Genomic DNA, 15,925 nt, shown 5'->3' with positions numbered 1-15,925 from the left:
TTCCCCATAGCAGCCCTCATAGTGCTGTGCTTTGTAGTTGTAGCTAGAAGGGTGTTGATAGCACACCAATGTTTTGGCTACTGCTGAGCAGTGCTCCCACAGCTGACTTATCCCTTCTAGGAATGCATACCATTTCCTAACTGTGGCCTTTTGGGCTACTCCCTCGGGAGGAGGCAACCCATTGAGGCCTGAGTTTAAGAGAGGGAAAGGGCCCTGTACTATAACATCTTGTGATGTGCGCAGCTTTTCAGCCTCCTTAACCGCTTCTAGTGAGGGAAAGGACCCCCCCTTTTTCCCAATCTGAGTATCGTTGTTCAGTCTCCTTAAATGAAGTGGAAGAGAATAATAAAGGCCTAGCTGGTCCTTGCGGTCCCTTTTGAAACACGCCACAGTACGAAGCATGTGCGGCGAATCCCCATTCCACCCTTAACGGGTCTCGCGGGTGCAACGGGCCTAGTCTCTGATAAGCCTTAAGCTCATCTTTCAAAGTGTTAAGGGCTTCCGTATGTTGCAAAGTCCAATCCCATTTCCTATTCTTTTGGAGCAAGTCATAGAGAGGCCGGGCAATCACTGAGAACCCTGGTATATGTTTTCTCCAGTAGCCCAAAGTACCTAGCAGCTGCTGTAATTCCGTTTTATTGCCTGGAGTCTGTCCCTTTTCAAAAGCTGATAAGAGTGTCATCGGGTACCGCAACTGCTCCAGCTATCCACCATGCCCCCCAGGAATTTAATTTCTTGTCCAGGACCTTGACATTTAGAAGATGGAATGTCTAGCCCATTCTTGACTAACAGATTCCAGGTGGCCTCAGCCACTTGCCCTACCTGTTCCTTGTTATCCCCACCGACTAGGATATCATCTATATATTGATATATGTGAACACCTGATGGCACTTCCACAGCATCAAGAAGCTTGGCTAAAGCATTGTGGGCAATAGTGGGGGAATGCCTCTATCCCTGGGGAGGCCGATTAAAGGTGTATTGTGTCCCCTCCCAAGTGAAGGCAAACTGGGGTTTGTCCTCTTCCCTTAGGGGAATCATAAAAACCATATCCTTGACACCTAAAGCAGCCATCCATGGGTGGGCCGCGGCCTGTATTGCCGTTACTATTGAGGTTATGCTCGGAACAGCAGCAGTTAATGGTGGGGTATTACTGTTCAATCTCCTATAATCAATTGTTAGTCGCCACCTCCCATCCGGTTTACGGACTGGCCAAACAGGAGAATTATAAGGGGAATGTATGCGACTTGTGTCCTGGTTTCGGCTGGGATGGAGTTGATTGTCTTCCTAGTAGCTGGTGCAGTGCTATGTCTTGAGTTCAGTATGAGAAGAATGTTGATAACACTGATGTTTTCAGTTGTTGCTAAGTAGTGTTTAGGCTAAAGTCAAGGATTTTTCAGCTTCTCATGCCCAGACAGCGAGAAGGCTGGAGGGGCACAAGAAGTTGGGACGGGACACAGCCAGGGCAGCTGACCCGAAGTGGCCAACGGGGTATTCCATACCATGTGACGTCACATCTAGTATATAACTGGGGGGGTGGGGGCAGGGGATCGCTGCTCAGGGATTAACTGGGCGTCGATCGGCGGGTGGTGAGCAATTGCACTGTGCTTCATTTGTATATTCCAATCCTTTTATTATTACTGCTGTCATTGTATTAGTGTTATCATTATTAGTTTCTTCTCTTCTGTTCTATTAAACCGTTCTTATCTCAACCCACGAGTTTTACTTCTTTTCCCGATTCTCTCCCCCCATCCCACTGGGTGTGGGGGGGGAGTGAGTGAGCGGCCGCGTGGTGCTTAGTTGCTGGCTGGGGTTAAAGCACGACAACTTGTGCTCTGTCTCTTCTCAAGATCGGTAATTGCTTCCGAAATACCCCGCTTGGCAGCGGCTGGCAGCGGGTATTGAGAGACACGGGTTACCTTAGATTGCGGTAGTGCAGGAGCAACCTGCAACGTTTTCACGTGGGTAGCCCCTGCCCCTCTGCCCCCAAAGCTCCACACCCTGCCATTGGGTAGGTACCACTGTTTGCCCGCCAGCACATCGAATCCCAGTATATTTCCCTCATAGGGGCTCAAAGCCACTTCCACAGCAGTCATTCTCTTTTCCCCAGGTAGCCAAAGTTGAGTTCGAGCTATGGGACATTTTTCTGCTGCTCCTGTCACTCCCATTATGTTTATAGTCTTTCTCGATGGTTTAATCCCTAGCTCATTAGCTTGTCGTTTGTTTAAAACACTAATTTGGGCTCCCGTATCAATTAAAAATTCTAAACTTATCCGCCTTGGACCCACAGGAATGTGTATATAAGGCTCCTTATCAGCAGACCATTGGCAAGAATTCACCACGCGCATTGGGCGGCCTGAACCCCAGACCGCAACTTCTAGTTTTTTAGCCCTTCCAACTCCCCTCGCAGTGCCGCGAAAGGGTTCAGTTTCTCTTCCCGAGGGGGCGGGGTTGCTGGCGCTTCCCTTTGGTCTCTAGTTTTCCCCTCCAGCAACTCCACCAGCTTCCGGATGCCGTCAGCGGCCTGCCCGTGCAGCACGGCTCGGGGCGCCCCCAGTGCCAGTGCCTTCCCGCCAGAGATCATTCCTTCCGGGATCGTAGTTCCGACCCGGCCGACCCCGGGAAGGAGGCTCAGGCTCCCGGGGGGGAGGCCGTTCGGGGCGGCGTTTACGACTGGCTTGCCGGACCCTCCTGTTACCCTCCGCGCCACCGCTCGGCTCCGCCCATCCCATCTCGCGCCCGTGAACTACTATGCTGTGCAAGTACTTCCGCCCAGGTCATCCCGTGCGCGGGCGGGTTCTGCTGATTACGCTCAATGGCCCCCTGAATTCTTTCTCTGAGGGACTGGACGTGTATTTTTAAAGCATCCGGCAGCCCTCTAATAAGGGGTCTAAGGGGTGGCGGGGGGCCACCGGTACAGCCATCGCTATCCCTTGCTGCCCTCTGTCGTACATGGCCTGAACACAGGCCGCCTCTTGCGCTCCCTCCGTTACCTCCGACAATCCCCTTTACCCGGATAGTAACAGGTTCTCCTCTCTCCTTGGGGTCCACACCCCCAGCCCAATAGGCTACTCGGGACGTTATCGACTGATCACCCGCCGGTCCGTCACTCAAAAACACTCCCGGTCCCCAGAAACCCCTCGCTTTGTCATCACTCAATAGTAATCCGATCTCCCCCAGTTCAAGAAACTCTCCACAAATACTCAGTTTTGGTTTTCGCCCGGCTTGTGTGAAAACTTAGCTTGTAATTCACTGAGTTTGGGTCCCGTCCACCGTCCAAGGGGTCGTGCGGACAGCGGCTCGGGGGTTCCCACCGTGCGGACCCGTGTGCCTTTCTGTTTTAATAAGGGGTCGCACGTCCCTTCCTCCAATTCCTCTACCCCTTCAGAGCTGTTTTCATCAGAGTCTCCCCAAATGTCCCCATCCCAATCCTCAGGGTCCGTGCCCGTAATTAACTTTCAGATTTGGGTAACACTGGGGGGCTTTTTTGCTTGCGCGAGCATAATTTCAATCTTTCGTTCTAATAGACGCGTCCGCTCCTTTTCTCGTTTCAATTCCGCCTTCGAACAACCTATTTCCCGTTGCTTTTTAGAATTATCCTTTGCCAGTCTGTCAGAATCATTATTTTGGTTTTTGCGCTTGAATCAAGCAGGCGCCTAGGATGGCACACATACTGCCTTCGCCTTTGCCATCTCGACTATTTCCGCGGCATCGTTCTATTCTCTCCACGACCGCTGCCAGGTCGGACCACTTCTCCTTCGCCCATTCCATACCTGGGGGAGAAGGGCTACAGCCGTGCCTCCGTAATAATTCCTCTATTAACATCATCCTGCCGACTACGCCAATTTAATGTTACGGAGGCTCACACCATCAAATCCAACAGGTGTTAAAAATCAGATCTATTCTTCAGTAAAAAAGTTAGTTAGAACCACAGGCTCAGTGATGTAAGGGGAATTAGTACTACACAGCCGACTTAAGAATTCTTAAGGTCTAAAAATGATGACTCAAAATACGCATATCGCTCACCTAAAAGATGAGGGCTCTCAACCTCGAGGAGTTACCTAGGGCGGCATCCCGACCCGAGGGGAGAGTCCCTGACTGCAGACCCGCCGCTCCGAGGAGGACTGACTCAAAATGTCCTCCGGCGGGGCCCCATTTATACCCTTGTCGAATCTGATCTGTGGTTGTTTTATTCCCCATTGGCCAAAAGGTCAACACTTCCACGTACTGACGCGTGTCGGATTGGTCAGTTCGGCTTTCAACCTGCGGCCTCTAGGGTTTGGGGTTTTTTTCCTCTCCTCCCTGTCCAGAGAAGTTTCGTTTCCTGTCGGGGTGGGCGTACCTGCCACACTGGGATGGAGGTAACTTTCCCCATAGCAGCCCTCATAGTGCTGTGCTTTGTAGTTGTAGCTAGAAGGGTGTTGATAGCACACCAATGTTTTGGCTACTGCTGAGCAGTGCTCCCACAGCACGGAGGCTGTCTCTCCAACCACCCCCACCCCCAAAGTCCAGTAAGCTGGGGGTGGGCAAGAGGTTGGGAGGGGACAGAGCCAGGACAGCTGACCCAAACTGACACAAGAGATATTCCACTGTGCTATGGAAGCACCACAGCTGCCGTTCGGACCGACTCTTTTCTCCTACCATATCCCTCCGCACCAGAAAAGGGATATCAACGGGGCCTTAGCACACAGCCATCGATAAAGCGCTCCAACAGGAGTTGGATGCTTCCACCGCATCGCACTGTGCCGAAACCACCCTTGTACGGCATGCCTGTAGCGTCACATACAGTATTTTCTAAAGTTTTAGCAGCAGCCTACGCTGGCTTTACGTACATTTGCGTACCACTTCCAAAAAGCTAAGAGTTTGCTTCCTGCACGACGCACGAGACGGCCTAAGCGGTTCCAGCATCACGCTTCCAATGACTGGGCAAATCATTATCTGTCTATAGAACACTGTTAACAGACTGAAACGTTCCACATACTTACACTCCGGGGAGACACCATTTTAACTTGCAGAACTATTTCCCTCAGTAAGACGCACAAGACAGAGGTGATATCCCCATGCTAAATCTTTATTGTGCAACTGCTGCTCAAAGCTTTTATTACCTTCCACAGACACACGTCACAAAAAATTAGACGTCAACAGCGGCTACTAGACTGACGGGCAACAGACGAAATCCATTCAGTGGCGATTTGTACAGGTGCAGCAACTCTTGCGGTGCAAAAATCTTAGCCAGGCGGCCAGCCCAACTGACGGCCACCCAGAATATGTAGATGTACGTGACAGACAGACTGCCCGCCCTCGGGCCCTTCATCCACAACCATCCGGAATCCATTGGTCAGGCCCAGGTGAGCAGCACGCTTCTTGCCAACAATCATGAAATGCCCAAGAAGCTGGAGAAGGAAGCACAAACCCACAAATAAATAAAATAAAAAGCCACACACAAAGAGGGGAGAGGGCAGGAAGGGAAGGACTGAGAGCAGAGAACCACCCAGAGGAACCAGGTAGCCAATTCCTAGCAATTCAACCGTTGCGCTTCAAATTACCGTCTGTCCGCCCGCCTGCAACTGACATTTTCCAAGCAAAGCTACAAAGACCGATTATGCACACTGTGTGTGTGGGGGGGGGGGGGGGAGGGAAGAGCCACGCAATTTTTTTCAAGCTGGACAGTAACGGACTACAAAACGGCCACAGAAGCTAAGTTTGTCTCCGGGTTAAAGCCCCCATTATATCTTCAGGCAACATAAGCAATTCTGGTGGAAAAGAAACTTTAGGCTGCCTTTTGCGTGGGTTACAAAGTCTTTGAACTTGACTTTCACAGCCAAGAGCGAAGCATCCAGCACCTCTCAACCAGCTTTGCCCTTCCTCACCCCTGACCTGCCAAAAACCCCAAGCCCTCTTCTCCGTATTAGAGGAAGTACTACTACTCTTACTCTAAACCACGACGACAGGCATCAGACTGCGCTCCAAAACAACGCTGCATTTTGCACCAGAAGTACATACCCAGGGAGGAGCGTTGCTTTATATCGCTACTTTTAGTCAAAAAGCTCAACTCCGTTACAAGCTAGAGGCAAAAGATTATAGCGCCAGAAAACCCACAATAGCCTACTGCGTGTGCCCTATCAAGAGGAAAAGGGGGGATGGGAGAGAGAGTCTAGTAAATTAGGAACTAATTACAGGTACAGTTTAGCCCACAGAAAGCTTCCGCAGTACTTACAGATTCACCAGAACCTTCTGCGTCAGATAACCCGATAATTGGCTCCTCAGGCGTGACTAGGAAAAGCGTCGGAGCTTGGGGCGAAAGATCATGGAACGCGAGGCGCTGGAGGAAGAGTAACAGTTAAAACGCAATTGGCTTCAGAGAAAGGCAATAGCTTAAGCAAATCAATACGCCCCACTGAACTCGTACAGAAGCAGATTGCCAGATACCCCAAACGCAAGCCGAAACGTTGATTTTTCTTACGCGATATTAATACTTTCTATACACAAAATACAACATATTTACAGAGCCCCCTCCAGAAGTGCACGCAAGATGATGGGGGCAAGGAGACGGGCCAGTACTTCAGATTAGCGACCTCCAGTATGTTTCAATTTGGGCTGATCGTTTCCTAAGCAGTTTTTCTATTCGATGTGGTCCACCACAGAGGCAGGAGACAAACGGCTTAACTGAACCAGCAAAGAGTTTGGTGAAGTGGAAGATCAGCGGCCATTCGTTTTCCACGCGACAGGGAGCTCAAGTATTGAACAAAAGCATAATCACAGGAAGCCTGCAAGCGCCTAGTACGAGCCTGTCTTCTGTATTGCACATAAACCCTACCTTCAAAAGCAGAAGGCATCCCTAACTGTTAATCTTCAGCATTTTAATAACAAAATTATACGGGATACTAACTTAAAGTTAACATCGTGTAGGCAACGGCTGCATTTTTTTCCCCACAGTCTAAGCAGCTCACTCTAGTTCCTAGCACGTTGTGGTGCACCAGCATCCGCGAACCTCGCAAGCATGCTGTTATCACGGTCCCACTTCACCACAGAAACAAGATCTGGGAAGCTTTTGCAGCCCGCAGGATGACCGGTTTCTAGCTTTTTGTTAAGAAAAATAAGAAAAGCTGTAATTCTTTGCTTTAATAATCCAGTTTGGGGGTTCAGAACCAAAGCCTAGCACAGCAGAGCTGTGAAATCTCTATAATGCTGTTACGAGGCACGTCGAGACCTGCATTTCTCCTATGCAGAACTAACTCATCGCGGTCGCTACTCTGGTTTCAAGACTATCATCCCACACGAGGCAGGACCACTCCCATCCCTCGGCAGCAAACTTTGCGCGACTTGCAGTGCCAAAGGGATATCAGGCGGCAGACGTCTGCGGCTGCCACCAAGTGCGTTACCGTCAGAGGCCCTCCTCTACGCACGCGCACGCGCACGCGCGCACGCACACGACGCGGTGGGGCTGGGAACCGAGGCGAGCCGGGCAACACCGGCAACCCGGTACGCGCCGCAGCAGCCGGGGGCGGGGGGGGGGTACCGAAGAAGCGCGACGTTTTAGGGATGGTGCAGTAGAGAGCGCCACAACCCAGAGAGGCCCCGTCCGTCCCCCGTCCCTCCAGCCACCCACCCACCCGCAGCAACGCCGCCACCCGCCCTGCCGCGCTCCCGGGCACCGCGCAACGGGTCCTCGGCTCAGGGTGCCTGCGAGCGCGGGGGGAGGGGGAGGGGGGGAAGGGAAGAGGAACCGCGCACAGAGCAAAGCCGCGGCTACCTCCTCGTCCTCGTAGATGACGTTGGCGGGGAAGCGCCTTGCCGGTGATCTTTCCGAAGACAGTAGTGGCGCCACCGGGCCGGGCGGCCCGCGCCCCAACAATCTCGCCAGCCACGACAGCGCCCGTTGTCGCCCCCGCGCTTCCTCCGCTCGGCCAGGCCCTCCGCGGCGCCCATTGGGCCGCCAGATCGCCGCCGGCCGATCCCGCGTCTCGATTGGCTGTCTCGTCTGTCGTTGCCGCTTGTCCCCGCCCCCTTGGCGGGTCCGCCCTCGTCGACCTGGCGCTTACCGGGGCTCAGGGAGTTTGCGTGCCCCCGGGGCGCGGAGGGATCCGACCGGGGCGCGGAGGGATCCGACCGGGGCGCGGAGGGAGACGACGTCGGGCGAGCCCGCGGAGGGATCTGTGCCGCGTAGTGCTCTGTGCCGCGTAGTGCTGCGACCCTGCGGGCGGGCAACGAGGTCTCAGAAGAGGCTGTTGTAGCTAGAAGTACTATTTCTTGTTATTTATTACCGCATCAAGTCCACCCCAAACGTGCTTGTGGCTTTTTGGTGCTGCTCCCTCCGGTCAAATGACTGCTTTTGCCGGGGCAGGGCAGGGCAGGGCAGGGCAGGCCTTAACTTTTCAGAACATTTCGCAGAACCAACAGAAGTTGCTCTAAATTGTTCCCTGAAAGCCCCGCTCCAGTTGCAGACGTTTCTAAGCTGCACGCCTCCTGGGAGAAAATAAAATACAAAGCGTGTGTTCAGCACTGGTGGCTTGAGGGCTGGAGGGCAGATCAAGATAGGATTTGCGCTAAGCTGGGTAGGAGGCTTTTAGAAAAATAGGCAGTGCCCCCAAAGCTGCCCAAGGGTGGCCTGTGGTGCCCTGTGCCCCCGGGGATAGTGAGCAGTTTGATTGGTCGACACAACTGTATTGTAACATACATAAACCCTGCTTTCCTCTATATCGGGCTAAGGATATCCTTAGCCGCCTTTGTGGCAAGGGCACATTGTCGGCTCACGTTCAACTTGGTGTCCACCAGGAGCCCCCCACGTCCTTTTCTGCAAAGCTGCTTTCCAGCCAGTCGGCCTCCAGCGTATACCGGTGCATGGGGTTGTTCCTCCCCAGGTGCAGGACTTGTGTACGTTCAGGTTCCTCAGGTGGTCTCGAACCGGATCGTTTCCTACGATGGGAGGGACTTTGTTCCCCCAGTCCCTGCCTTGAGGTTCAGGGACTTGAGAGATGTGGGAACAGTGGTTGCCAGCGAAAAGGGAGGGAAAAAGTCGTTGAGTACCTCAGCCTTCTCCATGTCGGTTGTCACTAGATCTCCCGTCTTCTTTATCGGAGGGGGGTGGGGGTGGCGTACGTTTTCTTTACTCTTCCTTTTCTGACCAACGCACCTGTAGAAGCCCTCCTTATGATTCTTCACATCCCTTGCCAAATTCAGCTCCAGCTGTGCCTTAGCTTTCCTGATCCCATCCCTACACACCCGGGCAGCATCCCTGTATTCTTCCCAGGATGCGTGTCCCCGCTTCCACTGCCTATGCATTTCCTTCTTGCGCTTCAGCTCGACCAGAGGGTCCTTCCCCAGCCATGCTGGTCTCCTGCCTTCCTTGCCTGGTTTCTTACGCATGGGGATCGAGAGCTCTTGTGCGCTAAGAAAAACGTCCTTAAAGAGCTGCCAGCTCCCTTCTGCTCCTTCTGCACAGTGGCTTCCAACTCAAGACCCTCTTGCCCCGCTTGGTCAGGTGAATCCCATCAGCTCCCAACAGACCCGGCTTCTCACAGGTGGATCCGCGATCATAGAAGCCAAAACCTTGAGCGTGGCAGCAGCTACGCAGCCAGGCATTCACCTGTTCAATTCGTCTCCTCCTTCCTGGACCCCTTCCTCTGACTGGGAGGATAGAGGAGACCACCACCTGTGCTCCCGATCCTTTTAACATTGCTCCGAGGGACATATAGTCTCTTGGGAGGGTTCTAAGTTGCCTCGCCAGACCCTACGTGGAATAGTAGGAGCGGATGATAATCTGCAGGGTTCACCAGGCTCAGTAGCCTCTCAGTGACGCTGTCCTGGTTTCAGCTGGGATAGAGTTAACTGTCTTCCTAGTAGCTGGTACAGTGCTATGTTGTGAGTTCAGTATGAGAAGATTGTTGATAACACTGATGTTTTCAGTTGTTGCTAAGTAGTGTTTAGGCTAAAGTCAAGGATTTTTCAGCTTCTCATGCCCAGCCAGCGAGAAAGCTGGAGGGGCACAAGAAGTTGGCACAGGACACAGCCAGGGCAGCTGACCCAAAGTGGCCAACGGGGTATTCCATACCATGTGACGTCACATCTAGTATATAAACTGGGGGGGGGGAGTGGGGGCAGGGGGATCGCCGCTCGGGGACTAACTGGGCGTCAGTCGGCGGGTGGTTAGCAATTGCATTGTGCATCACTTGTATATTCGAATCCTTTTATTATTACTATTGTCATTTTATTAGTGTTATCATTATTAGTTTCTTCTTTTCTGTTCTATTAAACTGTTCTTATCTCAACCCACAAGTTTTACTTCTCTTCCCGATTTTCTCCCCCATCCCACTGGGTGGGGTGGGGAAGTCAGTGAGTGGCTGCGTGGTGCTTAGTTGCTGACTGGGGTTAAACCACGACAACAGGGTGCTAGATAATCTAATCTAGGCTCCCTTTCCCACAAAAGGATGGACCAGATGATCTTTCCAGGTCCCTTCCCACCTGGGCTGCTCTAGGATTCTACGATTCTTCAGTGGATCGCTGTTTAATAACCCTTTGCTCGCTCTGGTTTGGAGCAAGGTATCGGCAATGTTGCCTGCGAGGCGAGACATGAATTCCACCAAGCGCCACAGACTTCTAAAACCTATGGTAATCGCCCAGTCTCTCTGAACGTATGAGCCATACCTAGCTTCTTCAAAATTCCCCCGCCCCCAGAAGTGGGAACACTTTCTAGATACCTTAGGGAGTTAACACAGACAGAACAATAGATGTTACCTAGCTCAATCATTCAGTAAGCAAACACTGCACCAGTGCAGTTTCAAGGAAACATCATATGTCAGTTTCCATCTACTTCAGGTAAACCGTTTCCATCTCCTCCCCGGGAAGACTAAATAAAGGTGAAGTCCTCGGGTCACTTACACGCCCGTGTCACCAAACTTCACCCGATCGCTTGGGGATATAGAAGAGATGAAGACGCCTTCCAGTGGGCGTCTCAGATGCCTCAGTATCATAGGGTTCAAAGGCAACAAAGGATCGCCCTGCTTTCCCATGCCCATCTCCCTTTTCTAATGGCTGCTAAAGAAAGATGAAGTTTGCCGTCCCCCTGTGATGTAGTTTTGGTTTGGGTCTGGCTGGGATGGAGGCAACTTTCCCCATAGCAGCCCTCATAGTGCTGTGCTTTGTAGTTGTAGCTAGAAGGGTGTTGATAGCACACCAATGTTTTGGCTACTGCTGAGCAGTGCTCCCACAGCTGACTTATCCCTTCTAGGAATGCATACCATTTCCTAACTGTGGCCTTTTGGGCTACTCCCTCGGGAGGAGGCAACCCATTGAGGCCTGAGTTTAAGAGAGGGAAAGGGCCCTGTACTATAACATCTTGCGATGTGCGCAGCTTTTCAGCCTCCTTAACCGCTCTAGTGAGGGAAAGGACCCCCCTTTTTCCCAATCTGAGTATCGTTGTTCAGTCTCCTTAAATGAAGTGGAAGAGAATAATAAAGGCCTAGCTGGTCCTTGCGGTCCCTTTTGAAACACGCCACAGTACGAAGCATGTGCGGCGAATCCCTCATTCCACCCTTAACGGGTCTCGCGGGTGCAACGGGCCTAGTCTCTGATAAGCCTTAAGCTCATCTTTCAAAGTGTTAAGGGCTTCCGTATGTTGCAAAGTCCAATCCCATTTCCTATTCTTTTGGAGCAAGTCATAGAGAGGCCGGGCAATCACTGAGAACCCTGGTATATGTTTTCTCCAGTAGCCCAAAGTACCTAGCAGCTGCTGTAATTCCGTTTTATTGCCCGGAGTCTGTCCCTTTTCAAAAGCTGATAAGAGTGTCGTCGGGTACCGCAACTGCTCCAGCTATCCACCATGCCCCCCAGGAATTTAATTTCTTGTCCAGGACCTTGACATTTAGAAGATGGAATGTCTAGCCCATTCTTGACTAACAGATTCCAGGTGGCCTCAGCCACTTGCCCTACCTGTTCCTTGTTATCCCCACCGACTAGGATATCATCTATATATTGATATATGTGAACACCTGATGGCACTTCCACAGCATCAAGAAGCTTGGCTAAAGCATTGTGGGCAATAGTGGGGGAATGCCTCTATCCCTGGGGAGGCCGATTAAAGGTGTATTGTGTCCCCTCCCAAGTGAAGGCAAACTGGGGTTTGTCCTCTTCCCTTAGGGGAATCATAAAAACCATATCCTTGACACCTAAAGCAGCCATCCATGGGTGGGCCGCGGCCTGTATTGCCGTTACTATTGAGGTTATGCTCGGAACAGCAGCAGTTAATGGTGGGGTATTACTGTTCAATCTCCTATAATCAATTGTTAGTCGCCACCTCCCATCCGGTTTACGGACTGGCCAAACAGGAGAATTATAAGGGGAATGTATGCGACTTGTGTCCTGGTTTCGGCTGGGATGGAGTTGATTGTCTTCCTAGTAGCTGGTGCAGTGCTATGTCTTGAGTTCAGTATGAGAAGAATGTTGATAACACTGATGTTTTCAGTTGTTGCTAAGTAGTGTTTAGGCTAAAGTCAAGGATTTTTCAGCTTCTCATGCCCAGACAGCGAGAAGGCTGGAGGGGCACAAGAAGTTGGGACGGGACACAGCCAGGGCAGCTGACCCGAAGTGGCCAACGGGGTATTCCATACCATGTGACGTCCCATCTAGTATATAAACTGGGGGGGTGGGGGCAGGGGATCGCTGCTCAGGGATTAACTGGGCGTCGATCGGCGGGTGGTGAGCAATTGCACTGTGCTTCATTTGTATATTCCAATCCTTTTATTATTACTGCTGTCATTGTATTAGTGTTATCATTATTAGTTTCTTCTCTTCTGTTCTATTAAACCGTTCTTATCTCAACCCACGAGTTTTACTTCTTTTCCCGATTCTCTCCCCCATCCCACTGGGTGTGGGGGGGGAGTGAGTGAGCGGCCGCGTGGTGCTTAGTTGCTGGCTGGGGTTAAAGCACGACAACTTGTGCTCTGTCTCTTCTCAAGATCGGTAATTGCTTCCGAAATACCCCGCTTGGCAGCGGCTGGCAGCGGGTATTGAGAGACACGGGTTACCTTAGATTGCGGTAGTGCAGGAGCAACCTGCAACGTTTTCACGTGGGTAGCCCCTGCCCCTCTGCCCCCAAAGCTCCACACCCTGCCATTGGGTAGGTACCACTGTTTGCCCGCCAGCACATCGAATCCCAGTATATTTCCCTCATAGGGGCTCAAAGCCACTTCCACAGCAGTCATTCTCTTTTCCCCAGGTAGCCAAAGTTGAGTTCGAGCTATGGGACATTTTTCTGCTGCTCCTGTCACTCCCATTATGTTTATAGTCTTTCTCGATGGTTTAATCCCTAGCTCATTAGCTTGTCGTTTGTTTAAAACACTAATTTGGGCTCCCGTATCAATTAAAAATTCTAAACTTATCCGCCTTGGACCCACAGGAATGTGTATATAAGGCTCCTTATCAGCAGACCATTGGCAAGAATTCACCACGCGCATTGGGCGGCCTGAACCCCAGACCGCAACTTCTAGTTTTTTAGCCCTTCCAACTCCCCTCGCAGTGCCGCGAAAGGGTTCAGTTTCTCTTCCCGAGGGGGCGGGGTTGCTGGCGCTTCCCTTTGGTCTCTAGTTTTCCCCTCCAGCAACTCCACCAGCTTCCGGATGCCGTCAGCGGCCTGCCCGTGCAGCACGGCTCGGGGCGCCCCCAGTGCCAGTGCCTTCCGCCAGAGATCATTCCTTCCGGGATCGTAGTTCCGACCCGGCCGACCCCGGGAAGGAGGCTCAGGCTCCCGGGGGGGAGGCCGTTCGGGGCGGCGTTTACGACTGGCTTGCCGGACCCTCCTGTTACCCTCCGCGCCACCGCTCGGCTCCGCCCATCCCATCTCGCGCCCGTGAACTACTATGCTGTGCAGTACTTCCGCCCAGGTCATCCCGTGCGCGGGCGGGTTCTGCTGATTACGCTCAATGGCCCCCTGAATTCTTTCTCTGAGGGACTGGACGTGTATTTTTAAAGCATCCGGCAGCCCTCTAATAAGGGGTCTAAGGGGTGGCGGGGGGCCACCGGTACAGCCATCGCTATCCCTTGCTGCCCTCTGTCGTACATGGCCTGAACACAGGCCGCCTCTTGCGCTCCCTCCGTTACCTCCGACAATCCCTTTACCCGGATAGTAACAGGTTCTCCTCTCTCCTTGGGGTCCACACCCCCAGCCCAATAGGCTACTCGGGACGTTATCGACTGATCACCCGCCGGTCCGTCACTCAAAAACACTCCCGGTCCCCAGAAACCCCTCGCTTTGTCATCACTCAATAGTATCCGATCTCCCCCAGTTCAAGAAACTCTCCACAAATACTCAGTTTTGGTTTCGCCCGGCTTGTGTGAAAACTTAGCTTGTAATTCACTGAGTTTGGGTCCCGTCCACCGTCCAAGGGGTCGTGCGGACAGCGGCTCGGGGGTTCCCACCGTGCGGACCCGTGTGCCTTTCTGTTTTAATAAGGGGTCGCACGTCCCTTTCCTCCAATTCCTCTACCCCTTCAGAGCTGTTTTCATCAGAGTCTCCCCAAATGTCCCCATCCCAATCCTCAGGGTCCGTGCCCGTAATTAACTTTCAGATTTGGGTAACACTGGGGGGCTTTTTTGCTTGCGCGAGCATAATTTCAATCTTTCGTTCTAATAGACGCGTCCGCTCCTTTTCTCGTTTCAATTCCGCCTTCGAACAACCTATTTCCCGTTGCTTTTTAGAATTATCCTTTGCCAGTCTGTCAGAATCATTATTTTGGTTTTGCGCTTGAATCAAGCAGGCGCCTAGGATGGCACACATACTGCCTTCGCCTTTGCCATCTCGACTATTTCCGCGGCATCGTTCTATTCTCTCCACGACCGCTGCCGGGTCGGACCACTTCTCCTTCGCCCATTCCATACCTGGGGGAGAAGGGCTACAGCCGTGCCTCCGTAATAATTCCTCTATTAACATCATCCTGCCGACTACGCCAATTTAATGTTACGGAGGCTCACACCATCAAATCCAACAGGTGTTAAAAATCAGATCTATTCTTCAGTAAAAAAAGTTAGTTAGAACCACAGGCTCAGTGATGTAAGGGGAATTAGTACTACACAGCCGACTTAAGAATTCTTAAGGTCTAAAAATGATGACTCAAAATGCGCATATCGCTCACCTAAAAGATGAGGGCTCTCAACCTCGAGGAGTTACCTAGGGCGGCATCCCGACCCAAGGGGAGAGTCCCTGACTGCAGACCCGCCGCTCCGAGGAGGACTGACTCAAAATGTCCTCCGGCGGGGCCCCATTTATACCCTTGTCGAATCTGATCTGTGGTTGTTTTATTCCCCATTGGCCAAAAGGTCAACACTTCCACGTACTGACGCGTGTCGGATTGGTCAGTTCGGCTTTCAACCTGCGGCCTCTAGGGTTTGGGGTTTTTTTCCTCTCCTCCCTGTCCAGAGAAGTTTCGTTTCCTGTCGGGGTGGGCGTACCTGCCACACTGGGATGGAGGTAACTTTCCCCATAGCAGCCCTCATAGTGCTGTGCTTTGTAGTTGTAGCTAGAAGGGTGTTGATAGCACACCAATGTTTTGGCTACTGCTGAGCAGTGCTCCCACAGCACGGAGGCTGTCTCTCCAACCACCCCCACCCCCAAAGTCCAGTAAGCTGGGGGTGGGCAAGAGGTTGGGAGGGGACAGAGCCAGGACAGCTGACCCAAACTGACACAAGAGATATTCCACTGTGCTATGGAAGCACCACAGCTGCCGTTCGGACCGACTCTTTTCTCCTACCATATCCCTCCGCACCAGAAAAGGGATATCAACGGGGCCTTAGCACACAGCCATCGATAAAGCGCTCCAACAGGAGTTGGATGCTTCCACCGCATCGCACTGTGCCGAAACCACCCTTGTACGGCATGCCTGTAGCGTCACATACAGTATTTTCTAAAGTTTTAGCAGCAGCCTACGCTGGCTTTACG

At 52.2% G+C, this 15,925-nt stretch overlaps 1 protein-coding gene across 1 annotated transcript; it reads right to left on the bottom strand.

Annotated features, from left to right (window-relative positions):
• Positions 1–5,047: 5,047 nt before the first annotated feature.
• LOC121232930 (histidine triad nucleotide-binding protein 1-like) lies at positions 5,048–14,923 on the bottom strand. The gene is given in 5 exon segments (XM_041121427.1): positions 5,048–5,390; positions 6,215–6,319; positions 7,751–7,780; positions 7,782–8,044; positions 14,770–14,923. Coding segments are annotated over 5 exon segments (717 nt in total). The 3' UTR covers positions 5,048–5,225.
• Between the last annotated feature and the right edge of the window lie 1,002 nt (positions 14,924–15,925).

The sequence above is a fragment of the Aquila chrysaetos genome, assembly GCF_900496995.4.
Source record: "Aquila chrysaetos chrysaetos chromosome W unlocalized genomic scaffold, bAquChr1.4 W_unloc_2, whole genome shotgun sequence".
In the NCBI taxonomy this organism is placed as follows: domain Eukaryota; kingdom Metazoa; phylum Chordata; class Aves; order Accipitriformes; family Accipitridae; genus Aquila; species Aquila chrysaetos.
The sequence above is the reverse complement of the archived record's forward strand: the minus strand, read 5'-3'. Positions and strand labels throughout refer to the sequence as shown.